Here is a 24,921-nt window from a genome sequence, read left to right on the forward strand (position 1 = left end):
TAGGGCTCCAGGTGCCAAATTTATGAGCTCTGCCTCTTCAGTGACATTGAACACACGTGTGGGTCACATGTACATCTCTCACAAGTTTATATGGAACCATGTGACTGATGCAACTTCTAGCACACGCAATGCTCAGTTCAGCTACACTTGTTTTTCCCCGTGCCTGCTTTGACCAACTCAAAATCAGAATAGAGCCAGCAGTAGGACAGAGAGAAAGGACTCGGGCAAAACGTCCTCAGCCCCGCTGCCTGCTCGGCTCCCTGTGGGCGTGCGGCGGGCTCGGGCTCAGTGAGGGGAGGGGCAGCCCACTGACCTTCGAGGACCACCTGCACGTAGTCCTGCGCAGACAGCTTGTCCTTGCGCACGAAGCATTGGTAGGCGCCCCCGTCGCTTTTGACCATGTGGTCCATGATGAGGTTCTCGTGGTTGAGCCCCGTGATCCTCACGTTCTTGCCGGGGTTGAGGATTTCGCCGTTTCGGTACCAGGAGAGCTCCTGGTCCTCACTGCCCGTCACGCTGCAGGACAGGGACACCTGGCTGCCCACGCTGCTCTTCACCTTCCTGGGGCTGATCGTTGCTTTCAGAGGCTCTGCAGAGGCGGAGGAGACAAAGCGGGTGAAGACGCTCGGCAAATAGCCGCATCCTGGGAGCAGTCTTCGGCTGCGGGTTCCCCCCTGCCGCGTTGTGCTCCAGGGACACTCAGCCAACCAGGCCAGGGGGCAGTGGGAGGGCCCAGGGATGAGGTGCTGCTGGGGCACATGCCTCATGATGCCTCTGCCCAGGATCATTCTGTGACGCGCTTCCTCCCCTGGGAGCGAGCACACACGCTCCGGGATGCTGGTTTTCTGCTCTCCTTTCTCCAGGAAGCAAAGGCACTAACGGTCTGCTCACCTCCTCACTGGCAAAACGGGGGGATTATCCAACAGGCAAAGTCAACATCCTACACTGGTCTCCTATATGGTTGGGGACATATGGATGGGAAAGCCTAGTGGCCTGTCCCAAGATGGCACTGGGTGATTTGTCCTGCGAAACACACACACACACACACACACACACACACATACACACACACACACACACTATGTAGCTTAACCTGCGTCAGTGGCACCTAGCTCTAAGAAAACAAGCTACTATTGTAATAATCTGTGACCACGAAAAGAGGTATTTCTCTTAAAATGAGGTTATCTGCTCTGGACAGGAATGGAAGGTCCAATGTTTCCTTTCAACAAGCCCAATTTATGGCAGCAATTGTTTCTAGAACATCCAATACAGTCCCAGGTTCAGGAAAGACTCACGTATGAGGCAATGCTGAATAGAAGAGTATGGGAAAGCATGTGCCTGAAAGTTACTAGGGTTTCTGTATGTGTTTCAGTCATCTTGGTCTGGCCCATAATGTTTTCATCTCCATTTTACAGAAGACGAAATGTTGATTCAGAGTGATTAACCAAACCTATTCAATAGGCAACTGACAAAACCCAGTTCTCTACCCCAGTTATTTCTGACTTTTGTGCCTAAGAAATTTAATCTTCTAAATGGATAAGAGAGATGTAAGAATGAACCAAGGTGGTGAGAATGTTGTCTGGCTCAGTTTCTCGGGAAGGTCAGATAGAGATTTCTTAAGTAAGTAAGAATAGAGCTCCTACATAACACAGCAATTCCACCTCTTGGCCTTTATCCCCCAGAATACAAAAATATTAATTTGAAAAGATATTCACACACTGTGTTCATTGCAGTGCATTGTTTAATAGCCAGGATATGGAAGCAATAATAGACGTTGGACTGTCAGTTGGAAGAGAAGGTGGAGTATAGATTAAAGACGGAATATTATGCAGACATAAGGAAACAAATGACATGATGCCTTTAGCTGTAAGCTATACTAAACTGAAAAACATCATGTTAAGTGAAGCGGGTCAGAGGGAGAAGGACAAAATCCGTAAGTTCTCATTCATCTGTGACAAGGGAATGAAGGTACCAAATGATGACAGACTCTTGCCCCTGGGCTGAATAAATGAGAATGTCAGGGGCAGATAGAAAAGGTCAGGTGGTGCCAGAGAGAGGAGAAGTTGGCTTGGTAGTTATCAAAGGTCTTGGTCAATTCAGTGTTATAGAGGTGAGGTAACTATGTATATCAAAACCATAAGAAGAGTCAACACTTTTGTAAATGTGTAACCCAAATAAGGATAAGGGGGGGTTGTTTTTAAAAAATGAGTTTTCTAAGAAGAAAGAGAAGAGAGGGAGAACATCGGTCCGGTGATGCTGATAATAGTGGTAGGTTTGAAATTGGAGCATTGAATGCCCAAGTCTCTGTAATTAAGAGCTTTATATATCATGGTGCCAAATAAATGTCTTTAATCCACACTGATGTTGGGTTCACTGGAGAGCTATATGTGGTAGCAGGGGATGGACAGAGATCCCTAGGACACTCTCAGATCTCAAGAACGGACAGTAGACCCACTGACATGAGAAGGAATTTTTTTTTTGCATTTTGGGTCACACCCAGCATTGCGCAGGGTTTACTCCTGGCTCTGCACTCAGGAATTACCCCTGGTGGTGTTCAGGGGACCATATGGGATGCTGGGAATCGAATCTGGGTCAGCCGCATGCAAGGCAAATGCCCTACCTGCTGTGCTATCACTACAGCTTCCGGATTCTGCTCTTTAAATGTGCCCAGTAGGGTTAGGACATAGTACAGGCATTAAGGGCCTTACACTTGGTGATCCCAGATCAATACCTGACACTGAACAGGGTCTCCTAAGCACTACCACAAGTGGCTTCAGGGCACCTCTGGGTGAGGTCCATCCTCCCAGTAAAAATAAATAAAATAAATGCCTTGGGATCACCACTCCCTGCCACTCAATGAAGAAGACAAATTTAACTTATTTTAAGGGATAGCTCTCCTCTTCTGTTCACTGCAGTATTTCCATGACCACGAAACATGAAATACACCTTGATGGCCATCGACAGATGACTGGATAAAGAAATGGAATTTTGGCGGCCATGGACTTTGAGCTCACAATGTTCAGTGAGATAAGGAAATGAAAGATGTGGTTTCTTCCACATATGGCATATCAATTGCTAAAGTCAGTGACTGGCAACAACAAAAATAATTCATAGACTCAATGAAAACTGTGCTATTGAGGGGAAAATGATAGATGGTGGAAGGAATGAGTCGGGGTCCTCTTGGTAGTGGAACAATAGTGGGGCTTTGGCGGTGGAAGGGGTAGAGCCCACAGAAATGTACGTGAGGCTATAGACTTTAACCCCATGTCACGTCCCTAAGGCAAGGCAGTAAAAAATATATATAAAAGTGATCAAACTAAATAGCCCAAATGGTCAATTCTATATCACAAGTATTTGATCACAATAATTTTTATCTAAAAGAAGAAGGAAACTGGGGTGAAATGAGTCATAGAAGTAGAATTGATAGCCTTAGAAATTACATAGGACATCAAAAGCAAAAGGAAGCAATCAAATCAGAGGGAATTTTGAAGTGAGAAGCCAGGAGAATGCATTCTGTGTAAAGGAGAGACAAAACCTAGAGGCTATCAAAGGAGAGACAGGACACTGCAGAGTCATTTGCAATCTTGTCTCAATGCCGCAGGAAAGTACAAGAATGAAAAGAAGAAAGAAGTCAGATGTTTCCACAGATACTTTTAAAATGTGGATAGCACTAAATGCCTTTTCAGAGGAAGACAGGAAGCACCCTGGGAGTCCAGCAGAAGATGGGGAGAGGACAGAGACAGGGCAATGCATTGGCTTTAAAAAGGGAAGTTTGCACGCATTCAAGCATTTGAAAGGCATCTTTCATGTGGAGAGAGCAATGTGGCCCTGCAATCAGGAAAAGAATGCCTTTGTACAGGAAGTCGAGGTAAGTTAGAGTCAGCAGGAGCAGGGCATTTCAAAGCCAAACTACGGGGAATGGGCTGGACAGGTTTAGTTGAGATGCTTATGACAATATTCTAAAATATTAACTTTATTCAACTGGAAGTGGGGGGGACCCTGCAAGATACATCCACAAGGAGGAGAATTTCTGACGTAATCTTTGAAATAATTCTTACCAGCTACCCCACATGGATAACTTCCCCTCCAAGTCTCTTCCACTATCAAGCTCTAACTTGAGCTGCTGCCGTCTGTAAAAGAGACTATAAAACAAAGCTCCCGGAAGAGAGCGAAGCAGAGTCTACTGCCCCCGCGCCAGGCTCTCTTCACCAGGGCCCCTCGGAGGGGGGCGGGTTGAGTTTCACTCCCCGCCACAAGCAGAGCCCCGACAGCTGAAAACCTCCGGAACCCAGCCATAGCCGTGATCAAGGCCATTCTCCACATGCTTGGACGAGCCTCATGCATGAAGAAACCAACAGAGGAACCCAGGTATGTGGGACCCAGGGCTGAGATCTCCAAGCCTGCCTGGATCGGAACTGGGCCTCCTCCACCCAGATCCCCCTTTTTAAAGTAGCTAGGCAGTCACACTCACGAACTGCCCCCGGTGCTGTGTAATCCCATCAACAGCCAAGATCCAGAGACTATAAAACAAAGCTCCTGGCAGCGCAAGGCCAAGAATGACCTCTTATTGTCTAGTTCTCCCTCTCGGAGAACCAGGAAGGCTACCGAGAGTATCCTGCCTGCAAGGCAGAGCCTAGCAAGCTACCCGTGGCATATTCGATATGCCAAAAAACAGTAACAACAAGTCTGACAATGGAGACATTACTGATGCCCGTTCGAGCAAATTGATGAACAACGAACGGGATGACAGTGCTACAGTGCTATAGTGCTACACCCCAAGTAACATCAAAGATGCAGTTTCATAAACAAGCATGGGACTAGAAAAAAAATTATGGTTAGAGAAGGATACGTTTGTACAGCTCAGTTAATCAAATCAAAGATATCAAGTGCTTCAGATGTCTCATATAAAAACATATCCCATGTACATCTACTGGGTAATGCACTCTGGTCTGGCTTCTTCCTGCGTGAAACAGACAGTGTCTGGCTAGCACGAATGTCCTCCCTGAGGTCTGTCCCACTTTTCTTGACCAGGAGTCGAGCAGAAGACAGGGAGAGAACAGAGAAGGGGCACTGCTCACATCCCTCAAGAGCAAATGTCCTCAATCCTGTAACACGGAGTCCAGGTCCAGTGGGTCGAATAATTTAGAGCTGTATTTCTGCTGATAACAGCCCCCTGGAGGAATTTCAAATGACCTCTGGAAAGAGGCCAAGAGGAAAAACATTGCAGGGTCAGCCAGAGCTTGGGCTGACCCCACACACTGGTGCTCTTCTTCCTAACACACTCAGAGGGGCGGGCAGCAGTTAGCTGCTGTGGGAGGCGAGGCAGGAAATGTCCCCGGGGGTCTTGTGAAAACTTCCAGGCTTGGGGGTAAACAAAGCTGAATTCCAACTCCAAACCCCGATCTTATCACCTGAATCAATGTGTTCCCCTTACTTTCCTCATCTGCAAAATGGGGTTCGTCTGCCTCCCAACAGGTCTGCCCTAAGAACTGACTGAAGATGGTAGAGGAGGCCAGAAACACCCCAAGCCAGAGCCCCCAGCGGGACAGGCAGGACCGCCCTGCAGACTCCAGGGTCACTTACGTTTCACGTACAGGCGGCCGATCACCTTCGCGGTTCCGTATCTGTTAGACACCTCACACACGTAGCTGCCTGAGTCCGAGGGACGTGTGTTCTCGATGAGCAGCCCCGTCACCGTCTTCTGGAACCTTCCGGAAAGTTCCAGGGGCATGTTGTCCTTCAGCCAGCGGTAATCTGGCTCTGGGTGCGCAAGCGCTTTGCAGGGCAGCTCCACGTGCTGCCCTGCCATGGCTTTGCGATGGTCAAACCCGTCCAGGAGGGATGGGGCTGAGTTCGCTGGGTCTGCAAGAGGGAGAAAAACCCACGTCCTTGAGGCGAGGAAGGGGCCACGGAGAGCCACCAGGCCTCCCGGAGAATTTAATCACTCTCCATCGTATCAACTCTTGTTACCAATCGAATACGTTGTATACTAATGGGAAAAAGACCTATTTACAGAAGCCGCTCCCACTCAGAGCTTGTGATAGATGGACCAGAACGGCTTCTCTCTCTCATTCCCTGCTAAGCAACAAGGGCCAGATACAGCACTCAAGCAAGAAGCCAGACATTCCTCCCAAAGCAAAAACAGTCACGGGGGTGATGGCTCAGGGGCTGGAGTGGACGCCTGTATGTGGTAGCCCTGGGTTCTGCCTCTACCACCATATGGCACCCGGAATCCTGAGCACGACCAGAAGTGCTCTCAGAGCCCGACCAGGAGTGCTGTCTGAGCACGACAGGAGTGCTCTTTGAGCACCAGGCCAGGGTTGCTCCATGAACCACTGGGTATGGCCCTCAAACAAAATGCAAAATCACAACCTTAAGCAGTTTTTTTTTGTCTAATATTAGTAACTTTTAGGTCACAATAAGAGCTTTCGAGATAGCTACTGAATTTGAAAGTATTTCTTTTATTCATTTCACAATATCACGTGAATCTTTTTTTTCTTTTTGGGTCACACCCGGTGATGCTCAGGACTCTGCAGTCAGGAATTACTCCTGGAGGTGCTCAGGGGACCATATGGGATGCTGGGAATCGAACCTGGGTCAGCCGCATGCAAGGCAAACACCCTATCCGCTGTGCTATCTCTAGCCCCCCATGTGAAACTTTTGCCCAGGGAATTCGACTCTGGAACCAGGTGGTTGAACTTCAGTGAGGAAAGATGTTTTGTAGAGTCGTACTCCGGTCAGATACATGTGGGGAGGGGGGAGGCAATGCACAGTCAACCCAAAATGCAAAGCTAAGCCAGCTTGTATGATCTGCAGTGAAGCAGACATACAAGGCTGGCTGGAAACAGAAGCTCAGGTGTGTTCAGGACTACTGGGAGAGTAGGGGACTCTGCAGCCTCCTGGGAAGAGGCTAACTAAGAGGGTCAGGGTCAGGTCTGGCCAGAAGGGGAAGCTTCTAGGTTGGAGGGGTCACTCAGGATGGGAGATGTGTGCTGAAAGTGGATAAAGGAGCAAACGGGATGGACTCTCAGTATCTGTATTGCAAACCCTGATGCCCCAAAGTAGAGAGAGTAAGAAGGAAGGTGCCTGCCATAGAGGCAGGGGGTGGGGTGGTGGGGGTTGTGGGAGGGATATTGGGGATGTTGGTGGTGGAGAATGTGCACCGGTGGAGGGATGGGTGTTCGATCATTGTATGACTGAAACTCAACATGAAAGCTTTGTCACTGTATCTCACGATGATTCAACAAAAAGTAAAAAAGGGGAAGCTTCTAAAATAGCAAATGTGGCATCCTTTAAACACAAGTTCTAAACAATGTACTTGTTAGTTTCATGTCTCTTTAAATAATTTAGGGGGTCATTGCAAGTGATACTCAGGAGTCCCAGGGGCCAACTCCAGTGATACTTGGCCAACTGTGTAGGGGCAACCCACCATTGATCATGTTTTAATTTATCACCCTAACAGGAAAAATTGGTTGTGGATGCCAGACTCCTAGCACCAATGCTGGCAAGTAGGAACCAAAAAGTTTCTGTATACCTGCAAGTAGGTAAGTAAGCCAGCATGCAGGCTGCAGATCTCCAGAACATTGGTCTCTGTCCTGGTGTTCGCTCTAGTGCTGCAGATTACCAGGAGTCTGAGTATTCCCTGAAAGAGGCCAGGAAAAGGGAACACCGAGATCCCTCCACGCCCCAGTCTCTACCATACGCATTTAACTTGCGAGGGACATAAATTCTACAGGGTTTATGAATAAACTGTTGCTTGGGTCCTGCAGTGCGTGGGGACGGGCACAGGGCAATACCTGGTGATGCTCGGTGGCCTCGAGGGCTATACCCTGCCAGCTTACAGCACCATGTGGTGCCAGGGCTGGACCCCAGCTCAAACACAGGCCTTGCACATGCCCTGCCCCCTGGACTCTCTCCCGGGGCCCTTCCCTGCATTTAGATATCATGTACCCTTGAGTCAGGGGAGGGAGAGAATAAAAAGTGCTTGAGAACTAGGTCAGGGGGAAACACTCAGCGAAATGTCCACAGTGTTGAGCTCAGGAGGTTCCAAGTAATGAGTTTAGAGGCATGATATCTGGATTATTATGAAGGATGTAAAAATAAAGATCCCCAATTGGTTGCTAAAAATAAAATCAATGACCTTTCCTTGATCCCTCTTCTAATTTGACCCGTTTAGAACTTGTACCAGACCGCACGCTTAGGCGGCCACCGACCTCCATGAGAATATCATAGAACAGAGAATGTTAAATCTTAATTTCCCACGAGACTCCAGTGCTCCTCTTCTAGGTGTCTACCCCAACAAATGAAAACATCTGTCATCCCAAGACTGGCGCACAAACGCTCCTGGGTGATTCATCATGCTCAAAAGCGGGCGGTGGGGGAGTGGGCTACAAATACCATCAAGGAGAACGTGAATCGACCACGTGCTGCAGGATCAGGCGACCCTTAATGACAGTCTAAGAAGGTGATCGCACCGTTGTGTCGTTGTGTCGGTACCCTCAGGGGTCATTGCACCCACCCGGTGGGAGATTCGGGAGTGCAACTGGGGGGTGTGGCAGAGCCTCTTGGGACCCCCATCAGACAGGGAGTTCTTAGGGACACAATTAGCTGCAGCCAAGCAGAGCTGTGTACATGCTACAGCATCCAACCCGGGAGAAACTCAAAAGTTCCACCTGTCCGGTGGAAGGACCCTTCAAGGAAGTCCCATCTGTCTTACAACAAATTAAATTTTACGGGAGTTTATCGAATAAATAAACTGAAGACTGTAGTCCAGGGACAGTCCTTGTATTGCCCTGAGAGAATCGCCCCCCAAATCTGGGTCCTGACGAGGAAAGTTTGTTTCCCAAAACCAACCCCATAATAATAGTTGTCGCTGCCAGACTCCGTCTGTGTGGCGCTTTGCCCTCTCACCCACCCTCCCCACACAATTCCCTTCCTTCTGTCCTTACTGCAGTGGCTGGGGCGGGGGTCACACCCCTCGTTGGATCACGGGATTCTCTGGGGCTCGCCCCTGAGCTTGCATTGCTCACACCCTCCGCCGCTGTCACATTCCCCGGCCTGGGGTGCTGTGTCACTTTCTGTCTGGGGTGGCATCTAGAGTTGGATGATCACTCACATGCCCCTGGGGTCATGGCACCCTCCCAGACAGGCATTTTCTGGCCATGTGCCTGCATACCCATTCCAGTCTGTGGTGCTTGCCTGGGGCTGCACACCTTGGCCGAGGCACCTGCTTACTCCCAGCTGAGCTGCAGTTGGGAATCACTTGCATCTTTGAGGGCGGCCAGACACAGGGCCACCAGACACACAGCAGATGCCCTGGTTGCCCTGGGTCACAGGGGGATAAGCATGAGGCAGCAGCGGGACTGAATTTCTGACCTGATGCTGGCAAGGTAAATGCTCTAAAACCGTCACGTTATCTCCAGGGTCCTCTTCTTTTGAATTTTGACTTTGTCACTTTTCACATAAGCTTCTATGAACTTCAAGAAAAAAAATACTGAAACCATCTTTAGGATTGTACTTAGAAAATAAGAGATTGATTTAAAAAAGTAAAACTAATCCACATGTGTAAATTACCACTATAGTTTAAAAATCAGGCCACTTTATTTTGCTGTTGCTTTAAAGGAAGAAATGTGTTTATAGACTTTGCTTTTCTTCTCCTCTGCTTTAAGTTTCATTGATTTTCCCCACTTTTCACTTAAAACAACTTAATTTTATTCCCTGGATATTTAGATATCCTCCCCTCCCCCAATCCGTGCAGTTCATGAGTTCTATTAGAACCGCTGGATGCTGGCCACTCTGGGGCTGCTCTCCCAAGTACGAACGCAGCGTTCAAGCATGGAGTAATGCCATATTCTTTAACTACAGGAAACTTCTGAATTATTGTTCTAAATATATTTTCTGATCAATGGGCTAATTTTCTCCGTTAGAGGTTCAAATTACACAATTCTGTGGTTTTTTTTAAATCATCTTTGCCCATGATCTCTGCACTTTTCCATTACTTTTTCTTACCTCTATTTGCTTGATTTACTGCACATTTTTCTTCAGATATTAACTTTTCAAATTATGCTTTCTGTTGTATCTGTTCTTTGAAGAGTACTCCTAATTTTCATAACATGAGTTATGTCAGGGCATGTGGTGTTTTGTGTGGCAGGGGGAGCAATTTGGAGCAGAGCCGGGCAGTGCTGAGGACTCAGTTCTGGCCCTGTCACCAGGGATGGTTCCGGGCGGGTCTCAGGGGGACAGTCTGCGATGCTGGGGATTGAACCTGGGTTAGCTGCATGTACGGCAAGTGCCCTACATGCTGTGCTATCTCTCTGGCAGCATAGATTACAATTTTTATTTTATCTAATTTTTTCCTAAATGACGTCATTCCTTTTTCTTCAGATGCCTGATATCCAGCCATTTTGATATCTTCATTTATGAAGATTTTTATTTCTCACTTTGGCTACTCTTTCAAAGTTTCAAGTCATTTTCACATAATAAATTATCTGGTTCTGTATACTTTTCATCCATAATTTTACAAATTGCTCTGTCAATGTTTCATTCAGTGAATTGTCCTAATTTTTCCTTGTAATAAAATGCTGTGACGTTAGTTATTTCTTTTTCTTCTATTTTAAAATGAAAGTGTTATTAATTTCAAGTTCCTAGCATGAGTGGACATGTGGGTAAGAGTCTTTAACCTCTCTCTGCTATTCTCCCAAGGATTCAAAATGCAGCCTGTACCTCAGGGCTTTAGAGAATGACTGTCCTGTAGTCACATCTCTCCTGGGTCCGTGAGTGAGTTATTTGCTTTCTAAGGACACACACTCACGTTTTCATGTCGCATTTTTATTTCATGGCAGAGACCGCAATTCCAGTAGGGCTCCCTGAGCTCTCTGAACCTTCTCTCTGGGCTATTCCGCTCCGCATCAATTTTGTCCCCGAGTCAAGTCATTCCCTCACAAGGAGAGGGTTTGCTCTTCTGAGGGGAAGGTTTGCTGGGTGCTTCGGAGCTCTTGGAAGACTTAAACCACCACTGAGCTGGATGATCAAAACTTCCCACTCTCATGGTGGTTCTTTATCATGCCCAGTTTAGCGTTCACACTGGTCAGCCCCCAAGTTGTGAATAGCCCGTGGATATCTCCTGGGTCTCCACTGATGGAAACTGATGACTTGGGTGAAGAGAGTCTGCTGGCTTTCGTGCAATTCTGGGTTCTGTAGTGGTCCAAATCCCTCTTCAGCACCTCGCCTGCTCCCACACAGCTGTCTCCCACCACTGGCCCTCCTGTCACGGGCAAGCCGGCCAAGCTGGCCAACAAGTCAAGAGCTCCTGAGGATTTCACGCCCTCTGGAGTGATTAGAGACACCATGCATGTGCTTTGTTGTCATCGTTTGTACCATTTGATCTGTCATGGTTTCAGAGAGATTTCAGGATTCATCAAAACCTTGTTGTAATATTCCTTTCACATGGTTGCCAGAAACCATATACACTTTCCATAGACTTGAGTCTAATTTAAATAAACCAGTTTCTCTTTTCTTTGAAAACTTGGAATTTCTAGAACAGGAAATTGTCCTCAGAGTCTCTGTTTTCCCCGTTTGGAATCAAGTTTCACCCTCAACTACCTATTAATGTTTCCGTGACAGGAAATCAAGATTTACTTGCCCCCCAATCTTGAAACTGACATGGGACTCCAGATCCCTCATCCTTTGTGAAGAAACAGGGCCGCAACTTTATCTCCTGGTGTGAGTTTTATTCCTGCCTTCCCTTCTGCTAGAGCCCCCGTCTGCGGCATCCGCTCGGTAGCTTAGGAGCTGACACCTCACTCATTACTCTGCACCAGACTCACAATCAATCCATCTCTTCAAGTCCCTCCGCTCCCATGGCAACCAAATGCTCTGGGGGTCCGGCTGTCAATTCTGAAACATCAGTGAATATTTCTGTTAAAATAAAGGAACCTGGGATGATGAAAAGCGAATTTGCCTTTTAAACCCTGAGTTAAACTTGAACACAAGTACAATTTAACATAAGCAAGGCCACCGTCTGAGGCATTTCCCCCAGATTTCTTTCCCTTCTTGGGTTTCCTTTTTAAGTGTTTCCTGGAATAAAGATGGACTCCCAGATTATGATGACTTGATTCAGCTCTTGTGGATGGCAATTGCTGATATTCTTTCTTGACTAAGATCAAATCAGCCATCGGCAGCCCAGATTCCCTCTGTACACGAGCACTTCCACGTCTCGGTGATTTCATTATGAAGTTTCTCTTCAATGCCAGCAAGATCTCTTGTGAGCTATTCCTAACACCTAGCACACAGCGTCTTCATTAAGGTTATAAGGGGTTGGTGACAAATGCCCATTCCATTTTTAATTCATTTTATTCTGCAGATTTTTCTTCAGTTTCTTATTTTCTTTTTTATTGTAACCATGAGTCAGACCATTTACAGAAGTAACAACAAACAATAATTTTAAAACCAAGAATTGAGGCTGAAATCGGCATCATCCACATTGCAAAGCAAGTGACTTATCCCTTTTACTATTTCTCCAGTCCTTGAAGAAAAGTTATTTTTTAAGTTCAGTGGAAAAATCACTCATTTCTAACTTATATGCATGCTGGACTTTGAGGTAGTGTAGGCTTTGTTTGTTTTGAGAATGAGAATTGAGAAATCAGATCTGAAGAAATTACCCAAGAGTGTGGGATAACATTGGTTTGTCCTTCTTGCCTTGCAGCAGGGAGCTTAGGTTTATTGGGTTACCCCAAACACAGTGCTCCCATTCCTCTGTGTTTATCTGTATCCTCTTTCTTTGTGCTCTGCTTCCCCAACCAGTCAATCACCTTTATCTCCTAATCAGACTCTGTTAACTTATAAATATTGCTTTTCTCTTCTCCTTAAGCCCTTTGCATAGTTAATTCTGAGCAATGTCCTTTTAGTATGGACACAGTAAGAGATACATTAAGCTTGTAGGGTGACTCTCCTGGGGACATCTCGCTATAGATCTCAGACTACAGTGCTCAGGTCTTTCCTAACCCTAGCAGGGTCCTAATCCAGCTGTTACTTTTTGGAACATGACAACAGATGACTCTCTTCGGGGGATGTGGAGGCTAAGGAGCACCTCCCCAACTGTGCTCTGTGAATTTTATGTCCACTGGACCATAGGGTTGAAAGTTGGGACCCAAGGATGTGATGTCCTCGGGCCCAGTGGTACCAAGGAACATCATGTCCATTCCAACCGCGCTCAGGATCCTCGGGGCTACAAAGGGAAGGGTAAGTGGTGCTGGACCGAGCCAGGGTCCCGCACTCACAAGGTGAGCCCCTCCACCCTGTCCTGTCTCACCTGGTCTGACAATGCTTTTAATGACTCTCACGCCGAGCCCCTTGCCCCTCACAAAGCACCACCACCCTGCACACGGCACTGCAGGGCACCGTTTCTCATCCTAGAACCCCAGCAGCCAAGGCCTGGTAATCAGCATCTGATTTCCTTCCACCAGGACCGGCATGCTATCATCCTGGACCTCTCCACGAAGTGCTAAGACCTCACCCCGGGGCGGGGAGGGGGGGTGGATGGCTGGCTCACCGATTTGCCAGCGAGCCATTCCTAAGCCAATTTTGAAGACGCTACAAACATTTATATGTTTCCTTGACATAAAATCTCTCAAGAAAGCAGAAAGTGATCTGAGGACACTCCAGGGCTCGGGTTTGGGTTTATTACACACTTGAGAATGGTCCTTGCAGGCAGTGAGGACGTGAACAGCCCTTCAACTTAGCGGTGGACACACTACGGGCACAGACGAGGAGTTCCACAGATTTCCAGCCCAGTTCTCAAGAAGCACAGGGCAGCGGGTGCCATTGTCAGAGAGACAGAACACACACACACAGACACAGACACACACAGACACACACACACACATGCACAGACACAGACACACACGCACAGACACCGACACACACACACAGACACAGACACACATGCACAGACACAGACACACACACAGACACACACACACATGCACAGACACAGACACACACACACATGCACAGACACAGACACACACACACATACACACACACACACACAAGGAACAATCGCGTCCTGATGAGTCTTTACCTGATACAAAAAGTCTAGCGCTGTTGCTCTGCCTCGTCTCCCCGGTGTACCTGTGCCGCGTGATGCAGCGGTAATTATATAATCCATCTTCGTTCTGTACATCTTTAATATACAAGGCTCCCGTGGATGTGATGAGAAATCTAGATCCTGAAAGAGAGAGACAGGCACCCAATTAAGACCAAAGGAACGCCACCCAGTCATGTCCCCAACGCCATTCAACAGCCTGCCCACTTGAAGGGGAGTTTATTGTTTCTGAATGACTGTTTTTGGTCACATACTTCTCTCACGGCAACAGAGATGTTGGCATAGATTTAGTCTGGTGCCCGTGCGGCCCACCGCATGCACACAGGTGTCATTGCACCGCTTTTAGAAGGTAGTAATTTTTTTTTTTGAGCTTGTGTACCTTGAAAAAATATATACTTGGGGCTGGAGCAATAGCACAGCGGGGAGGGCATTTGCCTTGCACGCGGTTGACCCAGATTCAATTCCCAGCATCTCATATAGTCCCCCGAGCACCGCCAGCAGAAATTCCTTAGTGCAAATAACCCCTGTGCATCGGCAGGTGTGACCCAAAAAGCAAAATAAATAAATAAATAAATAAATAAATAAATAAATAAATAAATAAAAAGTATAGCTATGGTTTGAAGTATCTCAAGAAGCACCAAATGATTAGACTCTAAAGCAATACAATAGCTCACCAACTTTCCAGAAAGGACTGTCCTGTTTTGCCAAAATCCTAACCAGATCTCAACTCTATATTCTAAGAAAAAAATATTGGTTGCTCCTGTAGGCAATGTTTCAGAGCATCCTTCCTCAACTGGGAGCCATATGAGCTCCCTGAGGGTCCCCCTATTTGCAAAGGAGCCCCCAGCTGAAAATCACGTTAATGGAGGCCAATCATGAGATTTGGGGGTTACCCAGTAGGACAGGAAGCCAAGAGCAGGAAACACACTGGGAAGAAGCCACAACTGGGAAAAAGCTGAGACACACCACTGTTTCAGAGTCCTTTGCTGCATCTTAATTACTATTTCAAATAATTAGAATTAACTCTTCCTACAGGGCTATCAAAGCCGTCACAACCCTTTATCTTCCGTATCCGCATGGAACACGGGTGATTCTTGTCTGTCTAACCCCAGATACTCAGACATGGAAATCAAAATCAGTGTCACTGAAGGATAAAAATTATTTTCATTGGGGACCCTCTGCTCCTAAAGACTATGATTCGAGAGGTCTTCTAACCCATTTTGGCACCCAGAGCAGCTTCTTACAGAAATGCATCTAGACTATGAACTGAGCTAAAATATCAGAAATCCAAAAACTCTGATTTTGGATCAGAGTAAAAAAAGAGCTAACAGAGTCTTCATTCTCAGCAATGAAAATAAATTATTAAATGATGCCTTTTCAGCAGGCCTGATTGTTGGGGGAAAATTCCAACAATAATAGTGAGTTCTCTATTGAAATATTGAATGTATTCAAAGTATAGAGAGAATAAAGTGAAGATCATTAGCTACTTAGGTGGAGGGTGTGTGGGAGGGGGGTATATTGGGGTTCTTGGTGGTGGAACATGTGCATTGGTGAAAGGATGGGGGTTTAATCATTATATGGCTGAGACTTAAACCTTAAAGCTTTGTATTATTTTCATGGTGATTCAATAAAATAAAAATTTAAAAAATTATTTTCATTGGAAAAAATATAAGTAGCTGAAATTCCATTTTTACTGTTCAATTATAACTGAATGGTACATCAAAGAAAAGCAAATGGAGCTCTGAGTGCTAAATTTAGCTAAGAAAGAGTAAATCACCAAGTGTTGGTGACTCAGCACTTTTTCTGTGGTTGGGCACTTGGGTATATTTCTCTGCCTCAGGTACAACTCTTCTGTTGAAAAAATAATTTTTGTCTCTTTGGAAAAAGACTGGATGCTCCAAATTCACCTTCCCTTAATGCTTGTTTTCCTGTGATTCATTGAAACTTCCTTTGGTTTATTTTGGTTAGGATTTACTAGAGCTGTGATTTTATTTTAGGTTACAAACACCGCAACTGTAAATGTAGTTCCTACAGCCTCTGGTTTATTCTTCAAGGAACTGCATTTTCTTTGTAGATTGGTTGCTGAGATAAAATTAAAATGGCTTATGATTTCTAATGCAGGGTGAGAGCATTCAAAAGGACTAGGACAAAAAAAAATCATAAATACTGATCTAGTGTAAACTTTCCAAAAGAAATGAGTTAGCATTTAAAATTATATGAAATACCTGTAAGTCATATATTCACTTCTAATGCAATTCAATTTGGTAACTTATTTTAAAATATGTTCACAATACACAACCTTAAGTATAACTGGTTGAGCTAATGCTCAACCATTAATATCTAGAACCATTTGTGTTCTAGATATTAAAGCAACTAAAAATACCTGTTAAAACCTATCATATACCAAACCTTTTTTTACCACACATTGGTATCACTGCAATATATTTCTCTTTCAGTATATATTTTCATACCTCTGTGCTTGAATAAGCAGTCTCTATATTTTAGAGTGATAGAATATAAACTCCCTCCCCTCCCCGTGTCTGTTATTCTTATTCCTTATTTTTGCAGAGCAAAAAAGATTCCCCTCTGGATCTTGGGACCAGATGATGGAACAGCGGTAGGGTTCTTTCCTTGCATGTGGCAGACCTGGGTTCAATTCCCGACATCCCATATTGTCCCCCAAGCTCTGTCAGGAGTATTCCTCAGTGCAGAGCCAGGAGAAACTCCTGAGTGACACTGGGTGTGATTTCCCAAACAAAATTAATCAAAACTCCTCTGGATCTGATCAGCAGTGGTGGTGGCAGAAGTACAGTGTACTCAGAAGAACTGGAAGAGCCCTGGGCCTTGGTCTGCATTGGTTCCTGAAATATTTGGAATACATGTCTGAGCCCTATGGCTCTTGTCTCAGGTCACTCCCTCCTGGAATGAGTGACCTTCGCTTCCTCGCTGACCCAGCTCGATGAGGAAGTCTCTCTTACATGTTTCAGAAGAGAATTGGAATGGCCTTTGTCTCTTTCCTCCTTTCTCACCAAAACCCATCTCAGGATTCATCAATGTCTTGAAATGTGAAGCCAATGTTATTGTCATCCCGGATGAGGGTGGGCTGCAAAGGTGCAGGGCCTTGCATGCGCTCTGAGCCTTTTTTGTGTGCACCTTCTTGAGAACCACGAAGGTACAGGAGCACCATGCCCTGGGTATATGGTAACAAGAAACCAGTCCACTGCACCCTGACCTGCCAGGGAGCACGCTTATGGCCTTACCTTGTGAGAAATTCCTGTAATATTTGGACTAAATGGTTGCTTCCTATTTCTAAATAGGATTTAAGAATGTGCTTTCATTAAAGTACTAAAGATATAAAATATAGGTCTGGGGTGTTATTAACTGCAAGTATAAAGACTGACTCTGTCTCTGTCTTTATGTTTCGCTCTCTCTACATCTTTCTATCTCTCTATCTCTCTCTCTCTCTCTCTCACACACACACACTTGACAACTTAGAGCTGTGTGCTAATAGTTAATTGCACAAAGCTAAAGTCTTTGTGTGTGTGTGTTGGGGGAAGGGCTTGGGGCACTCCTGGCTGTGTTTGAGAGGGGGTTAGGCTGCGCTCCGAGGCGTGTTCAGAAATCATACTTGGAAGTGCTTTCAGGACCATACACGGTGCAGGGAAACAACCCAGAGTCTTCCATGTGTAAGCAAAGAGCCTGAGCCCCTCACTTCTCTCTGGCTCAGTTATCTATTATTTTTTTCTACCGAGAGTATCCTGCCCGCACGCAGAGCCTGGCAAGCTCCCAGGTGGTGTATTCGATATGCCAAAAACAGTAACAACAAATCTCACAATGGAGTTGTTACTGATATCCTAGTTATCTGTAGTAATCTCCTTAGATTGTGTTAATCTCCTGGAGGAGTGGTCTTACCCCTCTTTGTTGATGTGTTAATGTTCAACCCACCTTTGTGTCACCACCCTATGTGATTGCTATATAAACTAAGACTGTAAGAGAAGTAGGGGGAGAAGATACAGAAGCAGAGCACAAAGCAAAAGAGAATCAGGGAGTCATCGGAGCCAGAAGCAGGGGAAAGAAAGAATACTAAGCGAGTCAGAAGTAAGAGTCAGAGACAGAAGTGAGAGTGAGAAGGGCTCCAGAGAGAGAAGCAGAAGGGCTCTGGAGAGAGATTGGAAGAAGAGAGATCAGAAGAGACCAGAGGAGAGACGACAGACAGAGAGAGGTCAGAAGAGACCAGAGGAGAGGTGATAGACAGAGAGAGGTTGGAAGAGACTAGAGGAGAGACTACAGAGACAGAGTCAGAAATAGAGAGACAGACAGAAGAGAGCACAGTGGCACACACAGAAGCAGAGCACAAGGAGAAGCCATCCCGATCCGGTCCATACACAGCGGCTTGAGAGCACCGAATGCGAGTGGCAAGAGAAAGAGAGTGCTGCCCAGAGAGCCCGCAAACACATGTCACATCACCCTTCTGTGCACACGTGTTTATATTTTTTACAGTAAATCACCATGAGGTACAGCTACAGATTTACAAACTTTGGTGCTTCCATTTCAGTCATACAATGTTCAAGTGCCCATCCCTCCACCAGTGCCCATTCTCCACCACCAATGGTCCCATCAGCCCTCCCACCCCCCAAGTCCTCCCCCACCCCACCCCCTTCTGTGGCAGGGAATTCCCTTTTTCTCTCTATCTCTCTCTTTTCGTGTGTTGTGGTTTGCAGTAGAGGTATTAAATGACCATCATGTTTAGTAGAGTATAGACCGAACATGATGAGTTTTTATCCCATTTTTTGGAGCTGTAACACCCAGTAAAAGCCTCCCTCAGGCCTCTGAGTCAATGTTTCTCAGCAGAGTACTAACATAGTACAGAAAGCTGAGACTCTTCCAACCCTCACATCCCAGGAGGGAGCAGAAGGCTTGTAGACATCACATTATCTTGGCACTCAAGGATCTCCTCTATAAGCATCATTATGCAATTGGAATAAGAATAATCCTGGGCATCTTTGTCAATATCTGCACATAATCCGCATATTCACAAGTTTTCCAGTATATACTTCTTGCCCTTCCTATCTCATCCAGCAGAAGGGTGTTGTTCTAGCTCAGTGAACTTTCTTCTAAACTGCATCCTCAATGGTCCATCTCTCTTTCCCCAGAGAAGTATTCAGGTCCAACAGTGCAGGTTTTTAACACCTTGTTTTCACTTCTCCAGTTTGTTTTCCATCAACGTACAAGATCATTCCTCAGCAACAACCTCCAAAATAACGGAGGGTCTACAAAGGATCTCCTAGAGCAGTATTTCGAAGTATTTTTCTAATTGTGGTCACCTTTGCACTTTGTTTTCCTTCCTGGTGACCCCCTCTCCTACTGGTTGACCTCCTAGTGTGGTGCCAATGCCACCATTTGTATGATTCTCACCTGTGGTCGCCTTGGGATATTCTGGATCCCGCAGGGAGTGCTGTATGCCCCTGTTGAGAAATGCTGCTCTAGAGCCAACACTTCCTGCAGACTGGCGTGGGTTCAGCGCTCTGCTTCTCTCTCCCTGAGTGTCCAGCCACACTAGCCTTCTTTGATCTTTCTACCTGGGGGAGGGAAGTCCAGGGCTCAGCGCCCCACCTGGAGGACTCCTTACCCTGTTAGGACTCAGCCCTAAGTCAACTTTCCCAGCGACGTCAGCCCACATTAACCACAGCCACGGTCTCCTTGCCCAGAGCACTTGCTTTTATTCCAAAAGGCCACCTTGTGTGTGGCGGAGATTGGGTTAACATCCCCTCTTCCCAACTAGAACAGAAAGAATTTGATTTATCTGGTTCAACTTTTCATCTCTGTTACACAGAACAGTGCTTGGTTATCCTATCTGAAAATATTATTTAAAGAGATGGGTGGATAAAACACTCTATCATTGCTTACCTACAAAAAGTCTCTTAAGTCTGCACAAAAGAAAGCAAGCTGAAACACCTCTTTTTAGATTTCACCGTGAAACTTCCTCGTGTACTTTACATAAAAAGAGCATTATCCGATCTAAGAATGACTATAATATATTCTTCTATGGAAATGAGCCTATTTTACGACTTTGATGTTAATTATTCTTCCATTATGCTATGTGACTTTTTACTGTGCAGTCCGGATGTTAGATCTTCAGCGGGGATAATAATATTTTCAACAAGATTTTTAAAGCAGATTTAATTTTTCACTTAGTCAGAAATATATTTTCTTTTTTTTTCTTTTTGCAATTGCAGTCTAAGCTGAGTTAATAGTAATTAAAAGAACAGATGGTTCTCCTAATAAGATGCCAAATGGTGGCAAAACCAAATAAAACTTCATCAGCTGTGCCTGCCACCTCCATTTACAGTCATTCTGTGGAAAGAAACTGGGTTTTCCTCTCAGCAATTTTCATGACAGTTATCTCTGGTAAGACAAAATTAAAGTCTAAGTCCTAAGTATAAAGCGCTGGACATGAAATGCAGGTCTGAATGGTTTGCTTTTATTTTTCCATTTGAAACTTAGTTTAGCATTCACTACCAAAAAAACAGCGGTGTAATATAGATGGACCTGAAAGATATTATGCTTTATGAAATAGGTCAGGCCGAGAAAACAGGCAGCATGGGATTTCACTCATAGGGGGGGCATAAAGAAACCAGTGGAATGGCTAAGCTAAATAAAACAACAAACTCTTAGACCCTTAGACCAATTAGTGGTTAATGGGAGGGATGAGGGAAGCAGGGACAGATGACGGGTCAAAGGAGTCCAGTGTATGTGGAGGATGGAGCTGGATTTCCCCTTGGAAACTTGATGTAGTGTGTGTACATGCAGACGGACAATGATTCACACCTGCAATGTACATCATGCTCAAGCAAAGCTTCATATTTTATTGCATTAGAGCAAGGCAACAATGCATTGCTATAGGTACTTTAAAAGGTTTCTAGAAAGAGAAAGACAATGTACATGTATGTCTATGATAATTTGAATTATCTGCACTGTAGCACTGTTGTCCCGTTGTTCATGGATTTGCTCGAGCGTGCACCAGTCACGGCTCCAGTGTGAAACTTGTTGTTACTGTGTTTGGCATATTGAATATGTCACGGGGAGCTTGCCAGGCTCTGCCGTGCGGGTGGGATACTCTCAGTAGCTTGCCAGGCTCTCCGAGAGGGATGGAGGAATCAAACCCGGATCGGCCGCATGCAAGGCAAACGCCCTACCTGCTGTGCTATCACTCCAGTCCAAGAATTATCAGTTTCTCTTAATTCAAAATAAGACTGGGATGGGTTCTGGGTTGTATCCACTGCTCTGATATAGATGATGGGAGCATAAGCATGGAGATTTGCAGGAACTACAAACATGTCTGAGCAATTTAGGGACCTGATAAAAATAACTGCTTCTACATGACCTGGGAGACAAACGGGAAGGAGTCTTGGCTTCCTCATCTGTACAATGGGTGACATTACCTCTTTCTCAGATGTTGTGATATGAAATAAGAAATAAGAATATCTGTATGGTGTCTACTAGAGAAATATACCCAGAATAGTTTTTGTCTGCCATAAAATATAATTGCCACCTACTAGATCAATAGAAATATGAAGTATCTATTTACAAGTAGCTAGTAATATATAAAATTGATGCAAAGAACACTGCGAATCATCAGTAAAGCATATTCCAGAAGACTAGAGGCATACAAAAATCTAGTACTACACAGTTACTCTGGCCAAAAATTGTTAATTTTACACAAATGAAATTCATCACACTTTTATTGATTTATAAATGAGTTATTTAAAATATGATCATATGAGGGCTGGAGCAATAGCACAGTGGGTAGGGAGTTTTCCTTGCACGTGGCCGACCCGGGATCGATTCCCGGCATTCCATATGGTACCCCGAGCACCGCCAGGAGTAATTCCTGAGTGCATGAGCCAGGAGTAAATTCTAAGTGCATGAGCCAGGAGTAACCGTAACTCTGTGTATTGCCGGGTGTGACCCAAAAAGAAAAAATAGAAAAGAAAAATGATCATACTATTGGAAGTTATTTCTTACATGAGATTAGAAAAAAGTAAATTAACAAGGGTTAGGGGAAGAGAATACCTACAGGAGGAGTGTGATCTGGGACCAGCTTTTGTTTCTAGCAGAAAAATTTCTCTATTTTAAATGGAAGGACCACACACACTTCAGCTCTGCCGGTTTCCTTCAGAGAAGTCTTCTATAGACACACACTGATGTTTGTCCAAAAGTGCACTCAGCACTTCAACAATGTAGGGGCAGAGAGTCGTACAGCGGGGGATGCACTTGCCCTGCGGGCAACTGAGTGCTCCATTCCCAACACTCCAGTATTCCCTGAAACCTCTGGGAGTGAGCTCTGAGCTCAGAGCCAGGAGTGAGCCCTAAGACCACAGGTGTGGCTTGACAATCACACTCCAAAATGATACTGTAAGCAAATATTTGTCAATCAGGATATGGAAGCACCGCTAAAGGCACATATGACAGCTGCAGTTATTTACGAGCGAGTAGTGAGTCTCTCTATGTACCTTCTCTGGAAACAACTGCAGCACCGCAGACTCTGTGCAGGAGACAATGGCTGTGTGTCAGCAATGGGGAGGAGGCCATGGAGATTTCCAGCTCACGCAAACCCCAGTGACCCTCTTGGCCATGAGGCTATTGGGGGACCCTATGCCTTATTTCATTGTCGCGGATATCTGAACACCTCAAAGTGCAGTGAAATCGCATTTGGAGGCAGGTGTTCATGGACACTGAGCATCTGGACACTGTGGCCATAGAAAAGATCCACAGAGCATCGGGGTGTAGGGGAAGGGCGGCTTTGGGGACTCGCCACAAATCAGAAGTGAATAAACAAGGGAGGGCCCTTCGGTGCATTCCGTTTTCAATCTGATACATCCAGAAAGGTCACAAGCAAAGGGGAGACCAGTGTTGGTCTCTGTCACCCTTAGCCTCCAAACTCCTGCCCCGCCAAGTCCTGTCCATTGCATGGTAGGTCTCCGATCCCCCTGAACGTGCGGGAGACCCAGCTGCTTGGGAGGGGGTGGTGCAACGATGCAATGCCAGGGCCAAGCCTCATGCTGGCCTCTTTGCATCCCTCCCATCTGCTCACCTGCATGGTGAAGAGTGTAAGGCGGGCTTGGAGATGGTTGAGCAGAGTCGAAATGGGCTGAGTACGTGGACAATGTCATGTGACAGGGGTCTGTCCCATTTATAAAGGGTTTGTTGTTGCTGTTTAAAGCAGGGCTGGAATGGAGAGTATCACATTAAGTGAAATGAGTCAGAAAGAGAGGGACGGACATAGAAACATTGCACTTATCTGTGGAATATAAAGGAACAGAATGGCAGACTAGCACCCAAGAACAGTAGAGATGAGTACCAGGAGGATTACTCCACAGCTTAGAAGCCGGCCTCGCATGCTGGGGGAAAAGGCAGCTCAGATAGAGAAGGGACCACCAAGTAAAGGGTGCTAGGAGGGCCTGCTTGGGATGGGAGATGCAGGGTGAAAGTAGGCTATAGACCGAACATGACGGCCATTTAATACCTCTCCTCAAACCACAACACCCAAAAGGAGAGAGAGAGAGCAAAAGGGAATGCCCTGCCACATAGGCAGGGTGGAGTGGAGGGGACGGGTTGGGGGTGGTGGGAGGGATGCTAAAACCATTGGTGGTGGAGAATGGGCACTGGTGGAGGGATGGGTACTCGCCCATTATATGACTGAAACACAGCACAAAAGTTTGTAAGTCTGTAACTGTATTTCACGGTGATTCACTAATAAAATTTTTTTAAAAAATTAATTGTTTGGAGAAAGGAGAAACGGAGAGAGGGTACAGTGAGTAAGGTGATTGCTCTGCATGTGGCTGACCTGGGTTCAAGCCCAGCACCACAGCTAGTCCCCTGAGCAGAGCCAGGAGTGAGCCCTGAGCACAAAGTTAGGAAGAAGCCCCGAGCTCAGCGGGGTATAGCTGCTGGTCCAGCCCACCCCAAACAAACAAATAAACTGAAAGAAGTCTAATCAGAGAATCTAAGGAGCTTTCAAACCCTGGCTAAGGCCAGAGCTCTCTCTCGAAAAAAAAAATAATTAGTTCAGAAAGGACACGAGTCCCACCCTCGGAGTCGGGGCGTGAGCTAGGGGTGGAGGGGCAGCTCTCCCAAGGAAGGAGTCGTTTGGCATCTATATGTTCCAATTCTTTTAAAGCAATTGCACTAAGACATTTTTCTTATGTAAATAAAATTCTCTCAGTGAAATTCTCCTGCAGCTAAATGAGGCTCAATTACACACTACTAATTTAAGCCTGCATACTGCTTCCGACTGTATACCTAATCACCCTATTTAGGCTGTTAATGATCAGATCTTCTCAAGCTCACATCCCAGCCTGTCATTAATCTCTCCTCTAGTTAGATTTCTAGTTATTTAAAAGAAGATATCCTTAGAAAGAACCGTTTGCTCGTACAAGGAGGATTGTCGGGGTTCCGACATGGAGACAAAGAAGTTCCTCGGGCTTGAGTGGACTGCATTCTCTCTGGAGACCGGGGAAGACGGTGCCCGTGCCTGAGTGAGGACGGGACTGGGGCGTGGAAACCCAGCAGCAGAAAGACACATAGTGGTGATCCACCGTGCAGTCAAGGCTGTGCAGGGCTCTGAGCCCTGGAGGCTGCAGAGAGCCTGGGGGATCAGGGGAGCCCCCTTTTAACTCAGGAGCAGGGGGTGTGTCGAGAGCCCTAAGAAACTCCCCAGTAGAAGGGAGAGCAGGTCCCCGAGCACTGAGGAGAGCAACCACAGCCCGCTCAAGGGACTGAAACACACCTGGAAGAGAGTCTACAGCTCACGCACC

At 46.0% G+C, this 24,921-nt stretch overlaps 1 protein-coding gene across 3 annotated transcripts in view; it reads right to left on the reverse strand.

Moving 5' to 3' along the window:
• The window catches only part of DSCAM (DS cell adhesion molecule), a 602,651-nt gene that overhangs the window by 238,681 nt on the left and 339,049 nt on the right, over nucleotides 1-24,921 (reverse strand). For all 3 annotated transcript variants that reach the window (XM_055127368.1, XM_055127369.1, XM_055127370.1), the window contains exons 4-6: nucleotides 14,081-14,227; nucleotides 5,584-5,862; nucleotides 314-589 (exon numbers count right to left, since the gene is read on the reverse strand). In XM_055127368.1, the coding sequence (XP_054983343.1) occupies nucleotides 314-589; nucleotides 5,584-5,862; nucleotides 14,081-14,227 (702 nt within the window). The remainder of the gene's footprint in view (nucleotides 1-313; nucleotides 590-5,583; nucleotides 5,863-14,080; nucleotides 14,228-24,921) is intronic.

The sequence above is a fragment of the Sorex araneus genome, chromosome 2 (genome assembly GCF_027595985.1).
Source record: "Sorex araneus isolate mSorAra2 chromosome 2, mSorAra2.pri, whole genome shotgun sequence".
NCBI classification, from domain to species: domain Eukaryota; kingdom Metazoa; phylum Chordata; class Mammalia; order Eulipotyphla; family Soricidae; genus Sorex; species Sorex araneus.